Source organism: Alligator sinensis, unplaced genomic scaffold (assembly GCF_000455745.1).
Source record: "Alligator sinensis unplaced genomic scaffold, ASM45574v1 scaffold755_2, whole genome shotgun sequence".
NCBI classification, from domain to species: Eukaryota; Metazoa; Chordata; order Crocodylia; family Alligatoridae; genus Alligator; species Alligator sinensis.
In genome coordinates, this window is record NW_005841883.1 from 2,056,252 (window position 1) to 2,077,423 (window position 21,172).

A 21,172-nucleotide genomic window follows, 5' to 3' on the forward strand; every position below is an offset into this window, starting at 1 on the left:
TGTGGGGCACCAGCAGGGCTGAGGGGCTGTGGTTTGGGAGTGAGGGGCAATGGTATGGGCAGGGCACTGGCATATCAGGGTTGCTCAGCACCACAAAGCAGTTGAGGGGTAGGGCAGCCACAGCTGGACCTGTGTCCTGATGAGTGAAGGGGGCAAGGGGAGCTCTGATTTTCTGTGATAAGAAACCTAAAATCAAAGGCCAGAATTTATTGGTATTTTGAATTTATTTTATTATTGAGTGATTAAGTGATTGAAGCATTGGTAGCCTTCCACATTGCTTTAAAGTTGTAAATATATCAATAAAATATTGTGTTCAACTGATACCTATATATATAATAGCATTTAATTTTAAACACGGAAAAATGTGGATTTGGGAGTTTTAATAAGAGAATTTGGGGTGGGGATGGGGGTTAATCAGAGAATTTGTGATTTTTAAACAGAGAAAACCAGGATCCCTGGACATCATTTATAAATGGTGTTTCTATGTCATCCCCCTTTTCCTTAATTCTGTATTTCTGCAATACTATAAATCCTTTTTTTGCCCAGCTGTGGTCATGTCTACATGTGGACTTTAATGTGCATTAGTCTATTTTAATGCATGTTAAAGCATCACTGAAAAACTGTGCTATTTAGTTAATGGACATTAAAATAGGGTAATGTGCATTAAATGTCACTTAAAAACTGTGGGCGTTTATACATATGCTCTGGGGGTATGTGTGTGTGGGGGGAGGGGGTTAATTAGAATGGCTCCAAAAGCTACTCTAATTAAAGTGCCCAGAGCATCTCATATATCAGAGTCCCCATGCTTCAAAATGGTGGTGGGGGTGCTTATCTAAAGCTTGTCGAATGAATTTTAGATAAAGTGTCCCTACCACTGTTTTGAAGTCTGGGCATGCTGGTGCATGAGACTCAGGAGGCTGCTGGAGTGCGGTAATTGCCATGCTGCAGCAGACTGAATTAATCAAGTCTGCTCTAATGTGCTGGAATTACAATGCGTCGGCAGCCTCTCTGCTTGCGTATAAGCACCCCATGCTCTTTAGTTAATGTGCATTAAGACAGACTAATGCACATTTTCCTGGTACCTCACAATGGAGATAGAACATGTAATGCACATTAAGTAAAGCACGTTAATGGACGTGTAGACATGTCCTGTAGGCCCTGTATAAGCTCAGGATACATATAAACTAGGACAGCTTCTCTTCTTTGCTTCAAGCTTGGCAGCACCCTTCCCTTCTTTGTATTCACTTTAATTTTTTTTACATGTATTTTTTTTTCCAGATTTGCACTTACACTTGCATTTAATTGATCTACTAGCCTTCTTTTCTTACTTGGTTTTCACCATCTGCATCAATCATATATTTTCTTCTGCCTCCATCCACCTTCTTTTTAGGTGGTACAACCCCTTTCAAGACAACACCAAGCCTGTTTCTAGATACTTATCCAGTATTGTCGTTACAATTTCTCTATTGCATTCCGCTTTACCTTTCCATATTTTAATCTTGTTTCTTTTGATCTTTGCTCCCTTTCAAGGAGTGTCATCTTTGCTACAAGATGCTTGTGCACCAACAACATATCAGCGAGCTTGGTTTCCACTGCCAGTGTACCACAACAAGGTGGCTTATCCTCTTTTGGAACTGTATGTTAGTTGTACTGATATAATCCACTGATTTTGTTGTGCTACTGTAATTATATCCAGTTCAATAAAGTTACTTCTGATATACAGAAGGATGATGGGATAATCAATCCCATGTTTCTGGAGAAGAAGGGCTTGAGTTTCATCCTCAGTTCGTGTGTCTACATGAGATGCTACTGCGCAGTTGTTACTGCACATTTATTTAATACTTGAATTAGCGCTGGTGAACATCTTTTAGGTGACGCTACTGTGCAGTAGCCTAATAATACTGCGCAGCAGTGTATTAGCACTATTTGTGCTGTGACATGCTACTGTGCAGTATTTTTGGCTATTGCATAGTCAGTGTCTCCTGTATATGAATCCAGTTAGAACCCTGAAAATCTAATGGAAATGGACTTTAGATTTAATAGCAGTGCCATAGTGGGTGTGAGATACCTTAGGCCTATGCTGCACTATACAATTTTGCTGGCAGAACTTGAGTTAGGGCCTCCAATTCTTCCACAAAAACTCTGTGTTGATTCTCAAAGCCCCACTGTGGTGGAAGAACTATCCATTCTGCAGGCAGAGGTACATCACCTCTGCCAGGCAATGCAATGCTTTTGTCACTCTCTAGAAGCTGGCAGAAGGCAAACACTGCCCTGCCTTCTGCCAGCTGCTCTGGGACTTTCAGTAACTGGTGCCTTGCTGAGGTGCACTTCACACTCTGGCAGAACAACTGCTGAGTGAAGATGTGTGGAGCTGCTAGAAGCACGTAGATCAAGAGTGGGCAAAATGGCAAATTTGGCCCACAGCTGGACTCCATTTCCCAGCAGCCCCTGCCTGTATCCCTGTGACCAGTTTCCATGGAGACCCCAGTAGTGGCAGTGCTGTGACAGCACAGGGCCAAGGTTTTCATGGAGACCGGCCCCAGCAGCGTGGGCAGGGAGCTGCTTCAGGGCCGAGTCTCGGATCTTGCAGTGGTGACAACGTGGTTTGGAGCCAGGGCAGAGCTGCAATCTACTGCCTGCACACCCCTGCCCAGGGCATGTGGACAGTGGATCGCAGCTCTGCCCCCGCTCCAAACCACGCTGTCCCTGCTGCCTGGAGCAGCTCCCCACCCAGCTGTGCACTGGGGCTGGTCTCCATGGAAACCCTGGCTGCCTGCTGTCATAACCCTGCTGCTCCTGGGGGTTTCCATGGAAACCAGCCGCAGAGACACGGGCAGGGGCTGCTGGGAAATGGAGTCTATCACAGACCCAATCCAGCCTGTAGGCTGGATTTCGCCTGCCCCTGACATGGATGTACACATCTGGCGTCTGAGTGGCAGCAGCTCCCTGTCTGCTGCAGATTCATGGATTCATAGATTGTTAGGCCGGAAGGGACCTTGGAAGATCATTGGGTCCAGCCCCCTGTACCAAGCAGGAAAGATAACTGGGGGCCAGGTGACCCCAGCAAGGTGAATGTCTAGTCTCCTTTTGAAGATTCCCAGAGTAGGTGATTGCACCACCTCTGGACGGAGCTTATTCCACAGTCTGGACACCCTGACTGTGAAGAAGTTTTTCCTAATATTGAGCCTGAATTGATTTTCCAGGAGTTTGTGGCCATTACTCCTGGCTTTCCCCTTAGGCGTCCTGGTGAACTCTTGCTCACTGAGCCCTTGATGTACTCCCCTAACGTAGTGGTAAGCTGCTACCAGGTTTTTCTTCAGGCTGAAGAGTCCCAGATCCCTCAGCTGTTCCTCATATGGCTTGCCTTTTAAGACTCTGATCATACGGGTGGCTCTTCTGTGGACTCTCTCAAGCTTGTCCACGTCCTTGTTAAAGTGCGGTGCCCAGAACTGGATGCAGTACTCCAGCTGAGGTCTCACCAGTGCTGAGCAGAGTGTGAAAGAATCGCCTTCTTGTCTTCACTGGAGATGCATAGATTGATACATGCCGGAGTATTATTTGCCCTACTGGCTACAGCATCGCACTGCCGGCTTATATTCATACTGTGGTCTATTATTACCCCCAGGACCCTTTCATTCATGGTGCTAGACAGTTTGGTGCCACCAAGCCTGTAGGTGTGTTGAGGGTTGCTTGTCCCGAAGTGGAGCACTTACATTTCTCGACATAGAAATCAGGTTCCGATTTACCTAACTTGCTAGCCTGTCTAGGTCTGTGTGTAACTGTAGCCTATCTTCAAGTATGACCATGCTTTCCCATAATTTGGTGTCATCCACGAACTTGGCCAGTAAGTTCTTCACCCCCACATCCAAATCATTAATAAAGATGTTGAAAAGTACTGGACCAAGCACTGACCCCTGTGGGACGCCGCTTCCCACTTCTCACCAGGAGGACACAGTTCCGTTCACTATGACTCTATGCAGGTCCTATCCTGCAACCAGTTTCTCACACACCTGACTGTCTTGGAGTTAAGCCCACAATCCTCCAATTTTCTCGTGAAGACATTGTAGAATACTAGATCAAAGGCCTTTTGGAAGTCTAGGTATACAATGTCAACCTGCTCGCTCTTGTCCAGGTGGTGAGTTACCTGGTCATAGAAGGAGATGAGGTTCGTAAGGCGGGACCAGCACGCGATGAAGCCATGCTGGCTGTCATTCAGAATCTTACCTTTTGCAAGCTTATCGCAGATAGAGTCCTTGATGAACTTTTCTAGGATTTTCCATAGGATGGAAATTAGGCTGATTGGCCTATAGTTACCTAGGTCCTCCTTCCTGCCTTCCTTGTGGATGGACACAACATTGGCCCTCTTCCAGTGCTCAGGGGCTTCTCCAGAACACCATGAGTTGTGGAAGAGTTTTGCCAGGGGTTCTGCAATGACTTCAGCCAGCTCCTTCAGCACTCTCAGATGAAGATAATCCGGTCGTGCTGACTTGTATATGTCTAATTTCATTAATTGTTCATACACCAATTATATGGCAATAGTAGGAAGGTGATTATTCCTACCGTGCTCATCCTCTACTCTCCTGGCGTGGTTTTCCCCTTGGTCTGGTGAAAGACTGAGGCAAAGTAGTCATTCAGGAGTTCAGCTTTCTCCTGGGTGCCAGTAACCAGCTCTCCTGAATTGTTGAGCAATGGCCCACACTCCCATTTCTTTTCCTCCTGTTCCCTGTGTACCTAAAGAAGGACTTCTTGTTGTCCTTGATTCCCATTGCTAATCTAAGTTCGGTCGCCACTTTAGCCTTCCTTATCTGTTCCCTGCAAATGCAGGCCGTCATGGAATAGTCCTCCTTGGGGCCTGCCCTGAGCTTCCATTGTTTATAAGCCTCTTTGTTTTTTCTTAAGAGGACCGTAATCTCCCTGTTTAGCCAAGAGGACTTCCCAGCCCTTCTGTTACCTTTTCTTCACATGGAAATGGACTTCCTTTGTGCTTCAAGGATTGTGTCCTTAAGGAACAGCTATTCTTCATGCACACCTTTCGCCTTCGGTCCCTGGTCCCACAGCACTTGCCCTCCTAGTGACCTAAGCTTGTTGAAATTTGCATTTTTGAAGTCCAAGACTTCAGTCCTGCTATCTGACTTGTCTGCCTTACATTGGACAGTGAACATGATGGTTTCATGGTTGCTATCACCCAGACTTCCCTCTATATTTAAGTCAGTCACCAGGTCGTCTCCTTTGGCCAGGACCAAGTCTAGCAGAGCATCACCTCTGGTTGGCCCACGCACCTCCTGAGTCAGGAAGAGCTCCTCGACACAGGTCAAGAAGGATCGCGACCAATCCAACTTGTCCGAGTGTTCCTCCCAGGAGATGTCTGGATAATTAAAATTGCCCATGACAGCCATATCAAGTGCATGTACAACCTCAGTTAATTCTCAGGTGAACTCCAGATCAAGTTCCTCCCCCTGGTTTGGTGGTCAGTAGTATACACCTACAGTTAGGTCTTTCGCTGTGCCCCTGCTCCCCCCCACAACTTGACCCAAAGGGTTTCAAGCTGTCCATTTTTGGAGCCGATGTCGGCCTCCAAGGAGGTTTATTGCTGTTTCACATACAGAGCAACGCCTTCACCTTTCTTCCTCACCCAGTCCTTTCTATGCAGGGTGTAGCCCTCTATAGCTACACTCCAGTCATGTGAGGAGTCCCACCAGGTCTCCGTAATCCTTACTAGATCATAATGCACACTGGAGCATAGGAGGGCTAGCTCCTCCTGCTTGTTCCGCATGCTCCTGGCATTAGTATACAGGCACCTGAGTCTGCCTGCTGAGGCCCTCGTCTTCCTGTCTCGCTGATGGAGAACTGTTCCCTCAGCTTCTGCAACAGTGGCTTTCCCTGTGTCCCTATCTACAGGGCTTACTTGTATGTTGGTCCCTGGACATGTTTGAATTTGTGTATTCCCATCCCCCAGCAATCTTAGTTTAAAGCCCTCCTCTGATCTGGCAGTGGAGCAAGGTGAGTAGAGACAAGACTTTATATGGATTCATTACAGCCCCCAAGATGTGAAAAGTTTAGGAAGGCTCTCTGCAGAGTCTAATTTGTTTAATGTAAGTCAGAATACTTCCGTCCATGCTGCTCTTCTGTTCTAACTTGAGAGTCCAAAGGGTTTTGAGGTGCATATTTTCTCTTTAAGACTGAAGTTTCTGTTATTCTAGGAACTTTGGACATGTGAGCAATGTGAAAGGCAAGTAGAAAACTGATCTTTTGTTACCTAGCCTGTTATCTGATGCAAAAAGCTAGGGCAGGAGAGTTCCACTTTGATAGAAGAAAATATAGCAAACAGAAACCCAGAGCTGCTGCAACTTTCCTTACTTCAGAGAAAGAACAAGATCCAGACGGCATCAATGGTAGAACTAGACATTTGTCCCTTGACTCTATTAACATATGCTATAAATTACTCAAGGGCAAAGGGTTCAAATATCTAAATCTAATAAAATAGACTCTCTTTCACTAATAGATAAGCTGTCAGTTCAGAGAAACTTTTGGTTTTATACAAATTTACCTTCTGATATGTCCTGTTTTGAATTCAAGGTTTATTCCCATTATTTCTGGAAACCATTAAAACTCTGCATCCTTAATAAAGACAAAATTATCAGAGGACAAACAACGTCTGCTGGGAAAGGAGTACTTGAAGATTTTTTTAATTTCTTTTGCTTTGTTAGGCTGACAAGCCCCCTAAATGCTTGCTTGATTTTATATTGATTCATTAGTGGCAATTATGATTGTTTCCTTTTCCGTGTTCTTCCAGAGAGAAATAGAATCTTCTTCACAAAAACGACCAGGCACCTTTGGTGTAACTGAGGCATGGACATTCTGGCATATAGCACCAAAAAGGCTCTTCCCTCAAGTCTGCTTATTGGAGGGATGAGGATATTAGAGATCAAGCCTCCAAGATTGTAGTCATAATTCTGCCATTAACTTTTCTGTGCCCCAGTTTCTCCATCTGTGAAATGGGAGTAATAATTGTTACCCAAGGGGTATTGCGAGTTTTCATCCACCACTTGTATACAAATGTTTTGTAGTTTATAGTTAGCCTTCTTCCAGACTTGGGCAATTTTAATTTTAATTTTTATTTCAAGTTTGGAAAGTCAGTGAAGAACAGACTGAAAACTGGATCGCCTGGTTCAATCCTGATGCTATCATTAAGTCTACTAACTGCTAACTGGTGTAATTTTCTAGAAATATTCTGTTAATCTGGAAGGATCTGAGAAAGTATAGGCCATAAAGTTTGACCTCGATACTGGGTAAAATTTTGGAAAAAATTATCAAGAAGTCCATTTGTGAGAGACTGGCAGAAGGCATGATGCTGAAAGATAGCCAACATAGTTTTGTTGTGGTCAGGTCATATCTGATCAACCTCGTCTTCTTCTGTGATCAAGTAATAAACCACTTAGATGTGGGAGACATGGTTGATGTCATATACTTGGATTTTAAAAAGGCCTTTGATATGGTCTCTCATGATGCTCTTACAAAAAAACTGGTGGATTGTGGGCTGGCAGAATCCACGGTCAGGTGGGTTGGGAACTGGCTAAGGGGCTGAATCCAGAGACTGTTAGGGGACGGGTCTGTATCATCTTGGTGGGAGGTGTCTTGCAGGGTTCAGTTCTTGGCCCTGCGCTGTTCAGCATCTTTATCAATGATTCAGATGAGCATGTGGAAACACGCTGGCCAAGTTTGCAGATGATACTAAGTTATGGGGAAAAGTGGTCATGACAGGGGATAGGATGCAGATCCAAGTGAACCTAGACAAGCTGGAAATGTGGGCAGAGCAGAACCAGATGTAGTTCAATAAGGATAAATACAGAGTGCTTCATCTGGGGAGAAGTAACCAGCGACATGAATGTAGGTTAGGAACAGATGTCTTGGCCAGCATGATAGCTGAAAGGGACCTTGAGGTTATGGATGATCACAGGATGAACATGAGCCACTAGTGCAACATTGTAGTCAACAGAGCTAATAGCATACTGGGATGCATTAGCTGATGCATCATAAGCCAGGCTGAGGAAGTGATAGGTGGCACTGGTGAGACTCCAGCTGGAGTACTGTGTCCTCTCTACTTTGTGCTGGTGAGACTCCAGCTGGAGTACTGTGTCCAGTTCTGGGTGCCACACTTCAAAAAAGACATGGAGAATCTTGCAGGGCCAGAGAAGGGCCACAAGAATGATTGAGGGCCTGGAGGACAAACCTTATGAATAAAGACTAAGGGGGAAGCTGTTCAGCCTGGGGAAGAGAAGACTGAGGCAGGACTTGGTGGCCATCTATAAGTATGTAAAGGGTGAGTATCGGGAGCTGGGAGAAAAACTGTTCACTAGGGTGCCTGAGGGGAGAAAAAGGACCAATGGCCATAAACTGTTAGAGGATGGTTTCAGGTTGGATGTAAGGAAGAACTTCTTCACAGTAAGGGTGATCAGAATCTGAAATAGACTTCCCAAGGAGGTGGTACAGTCTCCAACCTTGGAAGTCTTCAAGAGGAGACTGGACAGACGCTTTGCTGGGATCATTTGATCTCAGCAGTATTCCTGCCCAGAGCTGGAGGGGTTGGATTCAGTGGTCTTTCAAGCTCTCCTCCAGCCCTTAATTTTTATGATTCTATGAATCCTTGAAATCCTTTAATTGAATCTTCTAAGGTTTTGCATCATGGCAAGGAAGAAAATGAGAGAGAATAGGAACTAAGATTAAAGAAGCTTTGCTAGTTAGTCCAGAGTTATTGAGTCAGCCTTCTCTCTCCCTGGGCACATCAACAGGTGCAATTAATGTGCAGTAATAAACTCCAGCACATATCATGCTGAAGTCTGTTGCTCCCAGGCACTGAACCTTCACATATGCCTGGGACCACAGCACATTGAGCCAGGTTGGAGCAACCCTGACTGGCAGGGGGCCCAGGGAGCCAGCCTGCCAACCTGGGGCTGCTAAACCCAGCTCAGCGTGCTGTGGAGGGACTGGCTGGGGCACAAAGGTGCTTCAGTGCAGGGCTAGCTGGCAAGCAGTCCCCACACTGAAGCACCCTGGTACCTCTGGCCATGTCCACACCTACATGCGCATTGCTGAGAAGTAAAAAACTCCATCATAGGACAGCAAGTACTAACCTACGGCAGAGCTAATTAGTTTTACTGTGTCCTAATAGCACTGCATGTGTAGATGCTGAGATGTTTACTGAAGAGCTAATTAGCAACTGCGCAATAAATGTCTTATGTAGTAGCCATGCTATCTGTCTCTAAATCTATTCAAAACCCTATTACAGAGGCAGGCAAAGTCCGGCCAATCCAGCCAGCAGTGGACTCCATTTCCCAGCAGCCCCTGCTCGCATGGAGACCCCATGGGGTCTGTGATAGCATAAGGCTGGAGTTGCCAGGGAGACTGGCCTCAGCCATGCTGACAGGGTGAGCGGTAGGGCAGGGCAGGGCAGGGCAGGCCTGCTCCAGAGCCCTGGAATCTTGCGGCAGGGGCAGCTTGGTCCAGGGCCAGGGCATAGCCATGATCTGCAGCCTGCATGCTCAGGGAAGGGGTGTGCAGGCAGTGGATTCCTGTTTTGCTCCAGCTTGGGACCATGCTGTCACTGTTGCAAGGAGCCAAGGCAGAGTTGCAATCTGCAGCCAGCACACTCTGGGCAAGGACATGCAGGCAGTGGATCACAGCTCTGCCCCGGCTCTTTGCAACGGTGACAGTGTGGTCCCCAGCCGGGGCAGAACTGTGATCCACTGCCTGCGTGCCCCTGCCCCAGGCATGCAGCCTGCAGATCATGGCTCTACCCTGGCCCTGGACCAAGCTGCCCCTGCCACGAGATCCCAGGGGTCCGGAGCAACCCCCTGCCCTGCACTCCGCACACCCTGCCAGCATGGTTGAGGCTGGTCTCCATGGCAACCCCAGCCTTGCACTATCACAGCACAGCTGCCGCTGGGGTCTCCATGGAGACTGGCCCCAGCCATGTGGGCCGGGGCTGCTGGGAAATGGAGTCCAGCTGCTGGCTGGATCCACCATTTTGCCCACCCCTGCCCTATTCCCTTTGCATGTGTTTCCCATGGACAGTATTGCTGCTCACATACGTTATGCAAGAATTGCCACAATGTCGTATTTTGTTTATAACTGGTTTCTTTAGACCAAGGCTTTAACATCCACTGTCACATGCCATTGCCCAGGGCATTCTAACCCAACATCATGTAAATTGCAGCATCCAAAAGAAAAGGATCTTTTTTTTCTTTTTTCCCAATAGACAAGAAACTTCTTTGTGAAGTCACAGTATTTCCTAACAGATAAAAATTGAACTTAAATGCAGCAGACATCAAGGTAATAACTGACTCTTGTGAGAAGCCAGTGAATAGGGCTCATTGAAGTACTCGTCTTTCCCTCAGCCTGAGAGCTTTCCTGATGGCAAACACTTTTAGTATTGCTATTATATGGAAATGTTTTAACAAAGGTGCTTATAGCCTATACCAGGAATGTAGTTCAGTGGGGCTCAAGGCATCTTTTGCAGTGCTGTTAGTGACAGGGAGAGTGCTGCATGAAATCCTTATTGACAAGGCCCTCCATCCTACACGATACAGTGGAGCATTTATGCAGCAGAGATCCCAGCTTTATTGAGCAAACTCCCCAGGTTTCCATGTTTACAGGGGCATGGTGGTGGCTGTGTGGACTAGGCCCAAGTGTTAGTGAGGATGAGAAGCACAAGCCGGTATGTGTTTGCCTAGTATTGCCTCTGTGTTCCTCTAGGCAGGCACATTTTTTTCAGTAGGCAGACAGGGGCTGAAGGGTGGCATAGGTTGTAGAGGGGAGACTGCAGGGATTAGTGGGAGAGAGGAGATAAAACAATTTAAATTGGCATAGAGCTGAGAGCCATTATAATCTAATCAGGTTTGAAAACTTTAGGCAATTAAAGCAGCAGTAGCCCTAGAAGGGAATAGGAGACCTCTTGCTCTCCTCTTGACCCAGGCCGCCACAGGCTCCTAGGCTGCAGCCTGCTGGAGGTGCCCACCTTGTGAAGGTTGGACCCCCTAGGGCAAGTCTCCCTCTCCTTCCTGCATATTGTTCAGCCTTTGAAGTTCCTGCTCAGTCCTCCAGTTGTCAGCTCTGCAGAGCTGTTCATCTATGAAGACAGGCAAAATGCTAGGCATAGAAACAGCAAAATGCTGAAGTTGAGGTACAGATAGAGTTAATTGGCCTCTGAGAAAAGAGTGAAACAGCCGTAGCTGACCCACCCATAGAACTGCATAAACCATGGGATTTTTAGTTCCTTTCCCATGACTGAGCTGAAGTGTCACAGAAACCCCCCCCAATCATTCTTCCACTTCAAGGCCTATCCAGGAGTATTTTGATGGCTAGAGCTGTGTTTTGTTATGAGAGGCCAAATTCATCTTTGTTGTAATTCTACTGGCTTCTATTTCTGCCTCCAGAAAGCAGTAGTTCCAAGAGGATATTGACTGACTTAGCTAATAAGGTATATCCCAAAGAATAAGTGCTTTGTATTAGCATAGCTCTTCTATCCAAATATTTCAAAGTGCTTTATAAAGATTAAGGAACTGAGACTTATTATATCCCTGTGAGGAAGACAGTAAGATGTGGTGAAAAAATTCCTGAAAAGATAGCTACTGATTTTTCCTGGTAGTTCTAGAAACCTACCAATAATAATTGTGCAGCATTTTCACTGCTCACAGACCTTAATACACCCCAACTCAATCTGTTTTTACTATAATTTGGTGATCTGTTATCCATTATCTCAGGAGGGAAAAGATCATTCATTTTCCTGACATGCACTGAATGCTTCAGTGTTGGCTCTTACCAGATATCCAACTCAGAGGAATAATCAGTGGCTCCAAGTAGCACATCAGGAGGACGATACCAGAGTGTCACCACCTCACAAGAATATGTGTGACTAGGGATAGATTTGGCACGGGCCAGACCTGCCAACACACAAAAAACATGGCTTGTTACATTTCTTGGCCCTTTAAAACCAATTGTGAGTCCACCAACCCATTTTTTTTTACTGACAATCTGCAAACTTTTTACTGACAATCAAAGTCTGTTATTATGGTTGATGTTAAACCCCTACATTTGAACACAGCCCTTGTTAATGCTGTCCAGGGCCTGGCAGAAGGGTTACATTTACATTATATAAAACATTTATCAGTAAAAAAAAAAAAGTTTGGTTATCAGTTAAAAGTTTGCAGATTGTTAGTAAAAAATGTTCTTGGGTTAGCAACCCTGGATGGGAGCATGATAATCAGGGAGCTGTGGAGGGACTATTAGGGAGCTGTGGCAGGACTAGAGGGATGCAGGAGGGTGCAACAAGCTTGGCATACAGAAGCTATGAACTGTGAGGGCTTCTGGTTTGTATAAATGCTACTTACATTTCTAAAGTTAAATGTTGAGTTTTTTTGTACAAGGCCTGCACCATCAGATATTCAACACTAAAATAAACCAGCCTCATGACAACACAGAGAATAGGTACAAGAAAAAGTAAATAATCAGTAAAACCCTCTTATAATAGAGGTTGGCAGCCTATAGCCTACAGGCCACATGAGGACTGCAAAGAGGTCTGATCTGGCCTGTAAAAGTCTCATCCAGCACTGGGCATCGATGGCAGAGTTGCACCATACCACCCATCTCCCTCTGCTGGAGTCCCCTTGGCTGTGGATTCTACTGCTCTGATAACAAATATGTGCTTCCCTCACTGCAGCAAGGGTGAGTGCAAGCAGCTGCTATTTTTGGGGTGAAGACTTCTGGTTTGCAGTCACAGCCCTGCAGCAAGCTCCAGCTCACTCCAGCAGGAGGCTGCCAACCCCTGCACAATTCATGCTGGTGTGGAATTATTAGCACACATTTGGGATGATTTACTTAATTCAGTCTCTGCTTTGCCACTTGTGAATAATGCAGCTATCCCAAACCCCTGACAATAAAAGTTTTACACTGCACCAAACCATCATGTATCTTGTATGTCAGGGGCGGGCAATTATTTCAGGCGGAGGGCTGCTTAATGAGTTTTGGCAAGTCATTGAGGGCTGCATGGGTAGCCCTGACCCTTGATAGGTGCCCCGCGCCCTGGTCACCATCTTGGGGCCAGGAGTCCTACCCCCTAACTCCTGACCTTTGCCACCAGAAGCCCTTCCCCTTGCCCCCTGGAAGTACTCCTCTCAGCAAAGGGGTTTGCTTTCTTGGAACCAGAAAAATACCAAATTATATTCTAAAAATCAAACGTACTACAACATTAATTAATTTCATTTCAAAAAATAATTTTGTCCTGATTTACATGTGTTTATGTGGAGTACATAGAAGTGATAGTATAATAGCTTAAAATGAATGCTTATTCTTGTATATTGTGGGAGGGTGTGGGTGGGAAGGTGTGTATAGGTTTGTGGGTATGTGGGGTGTGGGGGAGGGTATGTGTGTGGATTTGTGGGGGGTGTGGGTGTTTGGGGCTTGGGGGGTATGATTTGTGTGGGGGGCTGTGAGTGTGTGTGGGGAAGGTGGCTAGGGAGGGTTGTGGCTTGCATGGAGGAGGAGGGTTTGCCCACAGCCCACTCCCCCCATGGCAGGCCAAGCCCCTGCCAGCGCTCCTGCAAGCCCAGGCTCCACGCTCCTGCTGCTCCTGGCCCCAGGGCACCTACGCAGGCCTCGCGCTCCTGCTTGCTGACACTTCCCCCCATTTGCCATCGCTGTCCTTCTTCTGCCACTTCCACATCCCGCCCCGCCTGCTCACTGCTCCAGCACCATGTCTCAGCTCCTCCTGCAGTCCTGGCAATGCAGCTGGGAACCAGGTGGTGCTGGAGCTGCCAGCAAGTGGCAGGGGGGAAGTGGGGAAATGGCTGTGGCAGGTGGGGGGAAGGGGTAGTGAGCAGGTACATGGAGTGCAGCAACATTTGGGCAGGAGTGCGGAGCCCGTGCTGGTGGCCCAGAGCAGGGCAGCAGGAGTTCAGGGTCTGGGCTGGCAGGGGTTTAGGCTGCAGTGTGGCTCCTTCACCACTGCATCTGTGCTGCCCAGCATGGCAGCAGTGGCCATGTGGAACAGCCACAGGGCAGCTCACAAGTGGCAGGGAAGGAGCCACACTGCAGCCTAGCACAGCGCAGGCTCCCAGCAGCTGCACCAAAAACCAGTGGCGGCGAGGGAGAGGGGAAGCTTACCCCCACGCTGAGCAGCAGTTTCTGCCCAGCCATTGCTGCCACTACCACTGCCATTCAGCCCTGATGGGGAGCCTGGAGCCAGTGTGGGGCCCAGGCTGAACAGGGGCAGCGCACGACAAACTGCTGCTCAGTGCAGCAGAAAAGTGGCCCTGCCACTCCCGCTGCTGGCACTCCCTGGTTCAGCCGCTCAGAGCCCATGTGGGGCTGCCTGTGCCTGCTCTGCGCTGCCACCGCTGCCCCACAGGGCAGCCCGGAGACGATGGTGATGCGGCAGAAACAGAGGACAGCCCTGCGTAGAATCTGGGCAGCTGCACCAGGAAGCGCTGGCCTTGGTGGGAGGGGATGCTTTTCTCCCACGCTGAGCAGCAGTTTGTTCCGTGCCGCTGCTGCTAAGCCCAGACAAGCGAGCGCAGGGCAAGTGGGGTTGGGACTGTGTGCGCTGGTCCCTGCCTGTATCGAGGGACTGGGGCATGGGGGACTGGAGGTGAGCAGGCACGCAGGAGCTAGCTACAGCTGGACAGGAGCATCGGACCTGCACTGGTGTCCTGGGGCCAGTGCTGGCAGGACCCAGAGCAGGGCACCAGGAGCACAGGGTCCCAGCCGGTTGGGGCTCTATGGAGCTGGGCCAGCTCCCCCTTCTCTCTGCTGGCACAGCCCAGCTCCACAGACGCCTGCCAGCGCAGGCCCTGTGCTCCCATATGCCGCTCGCTTCCACTCCCCACCCCCGCACTGCCACTTTCCCCACTTTCCTGCCCTCCCACTGGCCGCTCTGCACCATGTGGCTCCTGGCTGCATGGCTGGACTGTGGGACTCAGCAGGGGCCAGCCCAGCCCGGCCCCAAAGACTGGGGCAATCACCCATGGTCCTCCCCTGCCTCCCCATCCGCCATCCCTTCTTACCTGAATTTCCTGCTCCCACGCATAGAGTCATGAACAGCCCCATGGTCCCAGGCCAGAAGCCCCTGCTAGGCAGGGCCTTCCGGCTGGGGGGGATGGGACCAGGCAGCCCTTGCTGTTCAGGATTGTGCTGTGGCTTCACCTGGGTCCTACTGCCCCTGGCTCCTGTAATTTTTGATGGGCAGCTGGGGGCAGATAAATAATAATTTTCTAAATTTTTTAGGGGCCTGTGGGCCAGACAGAATGGCCTGGCAGGTTGGATCTGGCCCATGGGCCATATTTTGCCCACCCCTGCTGTATGTACTATTTCATGTAGAGTGGCTCTGATTCTCATCTCTATTGAACAGAGTTTGCGTTGTGGCAGTAGCATAACCAGGGGTTGGGGGCAGTGATTGGAGCAGCAGCTCTGGGAGCCACCTTTGGTAGGTGGTGCAAAAACAGTCACTGCCACAATTGGCACAGCAGGAGCTAGCACTGCCCCATTCATTAGCAGCTGCCTTGAACATGGATCTGCCCTGCTACACCTCTGCACTATGGTGAATACATTGACTTAAATGCAGTTATTCCCAATGTCTACCAGCATGAAGGAGAGGAAAACTAGGTCTACAGATTAACCACAGTAATACTTCTGTAAAAGTGCAGTGGAAAAGGCTATGCTCGCATGCCTTAGGCAGCTTTGGATGTATTAATGTGTGAAAGCCTGGCTCTTAGCAGGTGCATTAACCAGGCAGTGACTCACCAAAGTCAGCTAATTTGAGCTCACCAAGGCAACTGATGAGCAAGTTTGGGGGTTTCAGATCACGGTGAAGAATGAGTTGGTTGTGGATGTAAGTCAGGCCTCGCAAAAGCTGGAACATAAAAATCTAGAAAAAAAAACAAAAATAAACTGAAAGAGATTTGTATGATTTTGTATTGTTGTATACACTTTGAGTGCCAGAGAAGCAGAGCTAAAAGGAGGGAGAAATCAGTAAAATTGTGGAAACTAGTTGAGCAACTGCATGGACTGAGGGGAGAATTGTAACAATATACAGCTCCCCCATTCTCCATGTCTCTTTCAGCATATTATGCTTTAACGATGAAGATCCTAAATGACCATTTCAAAAGCCTCATGTCCTTTTCGAATTTAACTATTCATTTCAAGAGCAAAGTTAGCACACAGTAAAGCACAGACTCAGCACCCAGGATGTCAAACATTCAGACCCTGGTGTTAGTCAATGGAGGATTAAAAAAGGAGGAAAGAATGCAGACCCTTGGCTAGTCTACCCCAGGAAGTCTGTGCCAGTATAGCTAGCTATAGGAATAAATCTCTTAGGGTAAACACAGCTCAAATTGGAGGAGGGAATTCATTTGCTGGAATAATTAAATCACCTCAGCAAAAAGGACTTGTGCTAGTCAAAGTTAAAGGTTTGTGGGGAACAACATCGTTTTGTTAGGGTAGAGGTGTGATTTTTCTTTCATACTCATAACTAGAGCTTGGTTTAAATTGCAGGCCCAGCTTGCTAATATCATGGCCTGATCATGGCGGTGGCCACCATTTTCATACCCAGATCAAGGGGCTGTTTGCTGATAGCTGCTGCAGGATAGAAGCATTCCCTAGCCAGCAGCAAAAGCCTAGCAGCCCAGGGGAGCGAGGAAGGGGTTGAAAAAGAGACGGGGGGAAGAGAGAGCTTGGGGATGGGTAGCAGAGGGGTTGTTTGCTCCTCCGGGTGGGAAAACTGAGGGGTGGGGTGGGGTGGGGTTGCTAAGGCTGCCTTAGCAGACAGCTCTGGCACTGGGTATGGGAGGGGCTGTTTGTTCTCTCCCTCAACTCCCTGCCTGTGTGTTCTCTCCCTCAACCCAGTTTTCCTACCCAGAGTACCAAACAGCCTCTCTCCTACCTGGTGCCTTTAATTGAAAGATAGGTTGAATCTTGACAAAACGATCTTTTCTCCAAATTGTTTGTCAGAAGTTTGGGTTAAATACACATTAGTAAAACGCTTAAGACATTTTGAGCATTGCAACAATTTACCATGATCTGACATTATGGAATATAAATATATATTTTTGGGCTTTAAGGTATATTAGTTTGTTTTTTTTTAATTTACCATAACATTGTGAGGATGAAGTCCTCCTGGATGTTGGGCCATGTATTGTGCCAGGTCTGTGTGCTAAATAAAGAGAATAAAGAGACAGGCCTTAAAACAAAGCTGTGCAAGCATCTATGGAAGACTAACTAGGAACATGCTAAGAATCGAGAGACATCTTAGTCACTGGTGACTGGTGTGTAGTATTCAACACAAGCTGGAAAGTTCATATTTAATTTCATCCTGGTAAAAAAATGTATCGTTAAAGCCTTAGTAGTATATAGGCTCACCGCCCTTCAATGCAAATGTGACAGGTGGCCAGGACTGGAAGTCCCACCCCCTCGCCCCGCCCCGTTTCCCTTATATGGTGTGTGACATCACTAGCCCCACCCCCTGACCCCAGTCACATGGTGTGTGACATCATCAGCCCCCCCCCGACCCCAGTCACGTGGTGTGTGATGTCACCAACCCCGCCCCTGACACCAGTCACATGGCATGTGACATCAACCCCACCTCATCACATGGTGCATGACATAACCAACTCCGCCCCTACCCCAGTCATATGTTGCATGACATCAGCAACTCTGCCCCCACCCCCAGTCACATGGTGTGTGATGCTACCACCACATGGTCCATGACATCAGAAGGACCGCTCATGCAGACCCCAAACCCCAACCCCTCATGTTGCAAGACCCACCCTAGACCACGTGGTACTGTTATGACCTATCAGGTCCCAGACTGCTCTAGCCCCTAGAGCACAGGCATGGCCTATGGGGTGGCAGTGGGGTGGTGTGACCCCTCTAGCAACCCGCCCCACCACCCCCGACCAGTTGCTGGGGGTTTCAGAGGCCTTGAACCTCCCAAGAATGATGCTGAACCAATTGGAATGAGTAGAGGGGGTGGGATTTAGGCTGCAACCCCACCAGATCTATCTGCTTTCCCAAACAACCCCTCTGTTTATCTGAGACCATGCTAAGGCAAGCAGGGGCAGATATGGATTCTTTTACAATGCCTGTAGGTCCACTCACCACAACCCCAAGATGGCCTCATAGAAAGCATTACTGTAGAAATAGTTTTGAGGAGGAGGCCAGGCTCCTAGCCCAAAGACTCTTTGAGACGCCTGAACCTGTTCAGGAAGACCCAATGAACAGGCAAATGGAGGAGGCCTGGGCCCCCAAAGCAGACATTGAGAATTTGGAAGATGGTATCTTTGTGCCAGAGCCTGCATGTGAAGTAGAGGTCATCACAGAGGAGAGACCGGTAAGAGACTTGGAGCATGGTTGTAGGGGCACTTAGATTTTGAGGGTAGTGGTATGGGTTCACTTCATAGTACGTGTGTGTTTGGAAGTAGCTAAGGACTGATTAAACAGCAGCTAACTAAGTCCTTTATTTGTAGTCCTTTGCAGTTAGATGAAGCCTTTTAATGACACCAGAAGGAAGCATATGCTTCTGCAGAGAACAGAAACCAGATGAGGCTAAAGAGTTCAGAAGACAATTAGGCATTGAAACATCAGGTCCTGTTTCAAGTCAAGAATGTAAAATCTTCATGAAGTCTCTTGTGCGCATTTCCTTTTATGGCATAATGAAATACTGTTTGAGGAAGAGACTTTCTTACCAATGCTGGGGGTGCACATATGATCAAGGGGGTCAAGAAGTGCACAATTGTGTTACTTGGTTAGATGAAGACATAAATCAGACAATTCAGGAACTTTGCCAGGAAATATGTCTTGATAGCATTTTCAATGCTGTTATAGCCATTGGGTTTGCCAGGAACATTCTCAGAATTACTGAGAAACATTTAATTCAGGTTAAAGAACTTCTAAACACTGTGTATTCTGAAGAAGATCCTAATGCTGCCCTTCATGATTTGATCACTAAGGAAGATAAAACGCTCATACCCCATATTGACTGTTTAATTGGTACTAGAGATTATAAAACCCTGCTTAAGAGAAGGATTTAGCAAAAACAGTTTAAAATGGGAGGGTTTATATATTTTGCTGATCTTGGTGGGAGCCTGGGGGTGTGGGGTTGTAAAACACATCAACAGTTTTCTACATCTAACGTAGATTAGCATTTGCTTTAGTGTCTTGGATCTCTAATCACATACATATAGGGTTTTTTGTAAAGATAAAAGATAAACCAGACCACAAAAAAGATGACCAATGTGTTCAGAGCTCTGCATATTTTAAGACTAAAGGAGTTATCTTTTACCAAAAGGTCTTTTGTAAAGATAAAGCCAATAAGGCTTAATGATCCCTAGAAATGATTTAAAAAACCTTTTTTAGGAGAAGGTTTAACAAAATAAACCAGTAAATATTGTAAAGAGTTTTGATGGAAATAAAGACAGATTAAAATATATATTCTTACAGGGCTTTTATGCTATGGGAGGGGCTGTGAATTTTCAAAGAACCGGGGGTGTGTTGTAAAGATAAACCAGACCACAAAAAAGCTGACCTGTGTGTCCAGATCGCTACATATTTTAAGACTAAAGGGGTGGAGTTATCTTTTAGTCGTGACTCTGTTTTAAAAGTTATATTTTACTTTATACATACACTATTTTTCTTACTGTATTATATAATTTTTAATACAGAGGACTGACTTATTGTATCATTTGATTTATATGTAGCTACCGCCCCCAGCTCTCCCTAAGTCCAAACGCAAAGTGTTTGTTGTGGGAGACTCCATCCTGAGGGGGACTGAGGTGGTAATCTACCACCCCGACCCCTTAGCCCGGGAAGTTTGCTGCTTCCTGGGAGCCCGTCTTACTGTATTATATAATTTTTAATACAGAGGACTGACTTATTGTATCATTTGATTTATATGTAGCTACCGCCCCCAGCTCTCCCTAAGTCCAAACGCAAAGTGTTTGTTGTGGGAGACTCCATCCTGAGGGGGACTGAGGTGGTAATCTACCACCCCGACCCCTTAGCCCGGGAAGTTTGCTGCTTCCTGGGAGCCCGCATCCAAGACATTGCACAGAAGATCCCTAAGCTCCTCCAGCCCACTGACCACTATCCCATGCTCCTCATTCATGTGGGCACCGATGACACGGCTCGGAGTGCTCCCAGTCAGGTTATGAGGTGCTACAGGGATTTGGGTGCAGGGCTAAAGGGTCTGGGGGCACAGGTGGTGTTTTCTTCGATCCTCCCAGTCTTCGGCTATGGGCTGAGAAGGGAGAGGAGGATCCAGGTAGTCAACCAAAGACTGCGGCACTGGTGTCATCAGGAAGGCTTTGGCTTCCATGACCACAGTCCGCTCTTTGGAGAGAGAGGCAGTGAGCTGCTGGGAAGAGATGGCCTCCACCTCTCTCTGTTAGGGAGGAGGCTCTTCTCAGCCAGACTGGCTGACCTGCTCCACTGAGCTTTAAACTAAGCCCGCCGGAGGATGGGGGGACTACTGCCACTGCTGGCCCACTGAGCAGCCCTTGCAAAGCCATCAGGCCAAGGCACATAAGGGATCCCACCCCAGCCCCAGCCCTGGAACAAAATGTAGGCCGGGCAAGGGACCCCAAGGAGACACTTGCGTATCTATACACAAATGCCAGGAGCCTGGGGAATAAATAGGAAGAACTTGTTCTCCTGCTAAATGCACATAACTATAATATCATTGTGTGCCCGCCTCCATTCAGTTAGGCGCTCCTGTGTGGCCTTTGCCTGGACTAGGGATCGTGTCTGTCCTAGGCTCGCGGGTGGACCCCACAGGCTACCCCTGCTGACGTCAGGGGGTCCCCTTAACTTTACTGCCACGACTTGGGATGTCACCTCAGTGGAGGGGTTCCCCCTTGCGGCAGCCTCCAGGGTCACCGCACCTCCCGGCGGGCACTCACGGGGCTCCGACCTCCCCTACACCCCGGCCACTCGCCCCATTGGGTTGCCAATCTTCGGGCCCCTTTTGATGTCTTCAGCTCTTCCCCAGCTCCTGCCCACGGCTTGCCTGCTGCGTGCCCAGGTCTTCGGGCCCGGTATATGGCCCATGAGGACCTCCAGCCTGGTCCTTCCAGTAAGGCTCCCTATCGTTCTAAACTAATCACCCTGTGACATTATGTGCCTATCCCAC

At 47.8% G+C, this 21,172-nt stretch overlaps 1 protein-coding gene across 1 annotated transcript in view; it reads right to left on the reverse strand.

Annotated features, from left to right (window-relative positions):
• Positions 1 to 21,172, reverse strand: part of CDK15 (cyclin dependent kinase 15) — a 97,093-nt gene that overhangs the window by 45,882 nt on the left and 30,039 nt on the right. The window contains exons 7-9 of the mRNA XM_025196700.1: positions 17,138 to 17,200; positions 15,793 to 15,916; positions 11,819 to 11,939 (exon numbers count right to left, since the gene is read on the reverse strand). Coding sequence (XP_025052485.1) covers positions 11,819 to 11,939; positions 15,793 to 15,916; positions 17,138 to 17,200 — 308 coding nt within the window. The remainder of the gene's footprint in view (positions 1 to 11,818; positions 11,940 to 15,792; positions 15,917 to 17,137; positions 17,201 to 21,172) is intronic.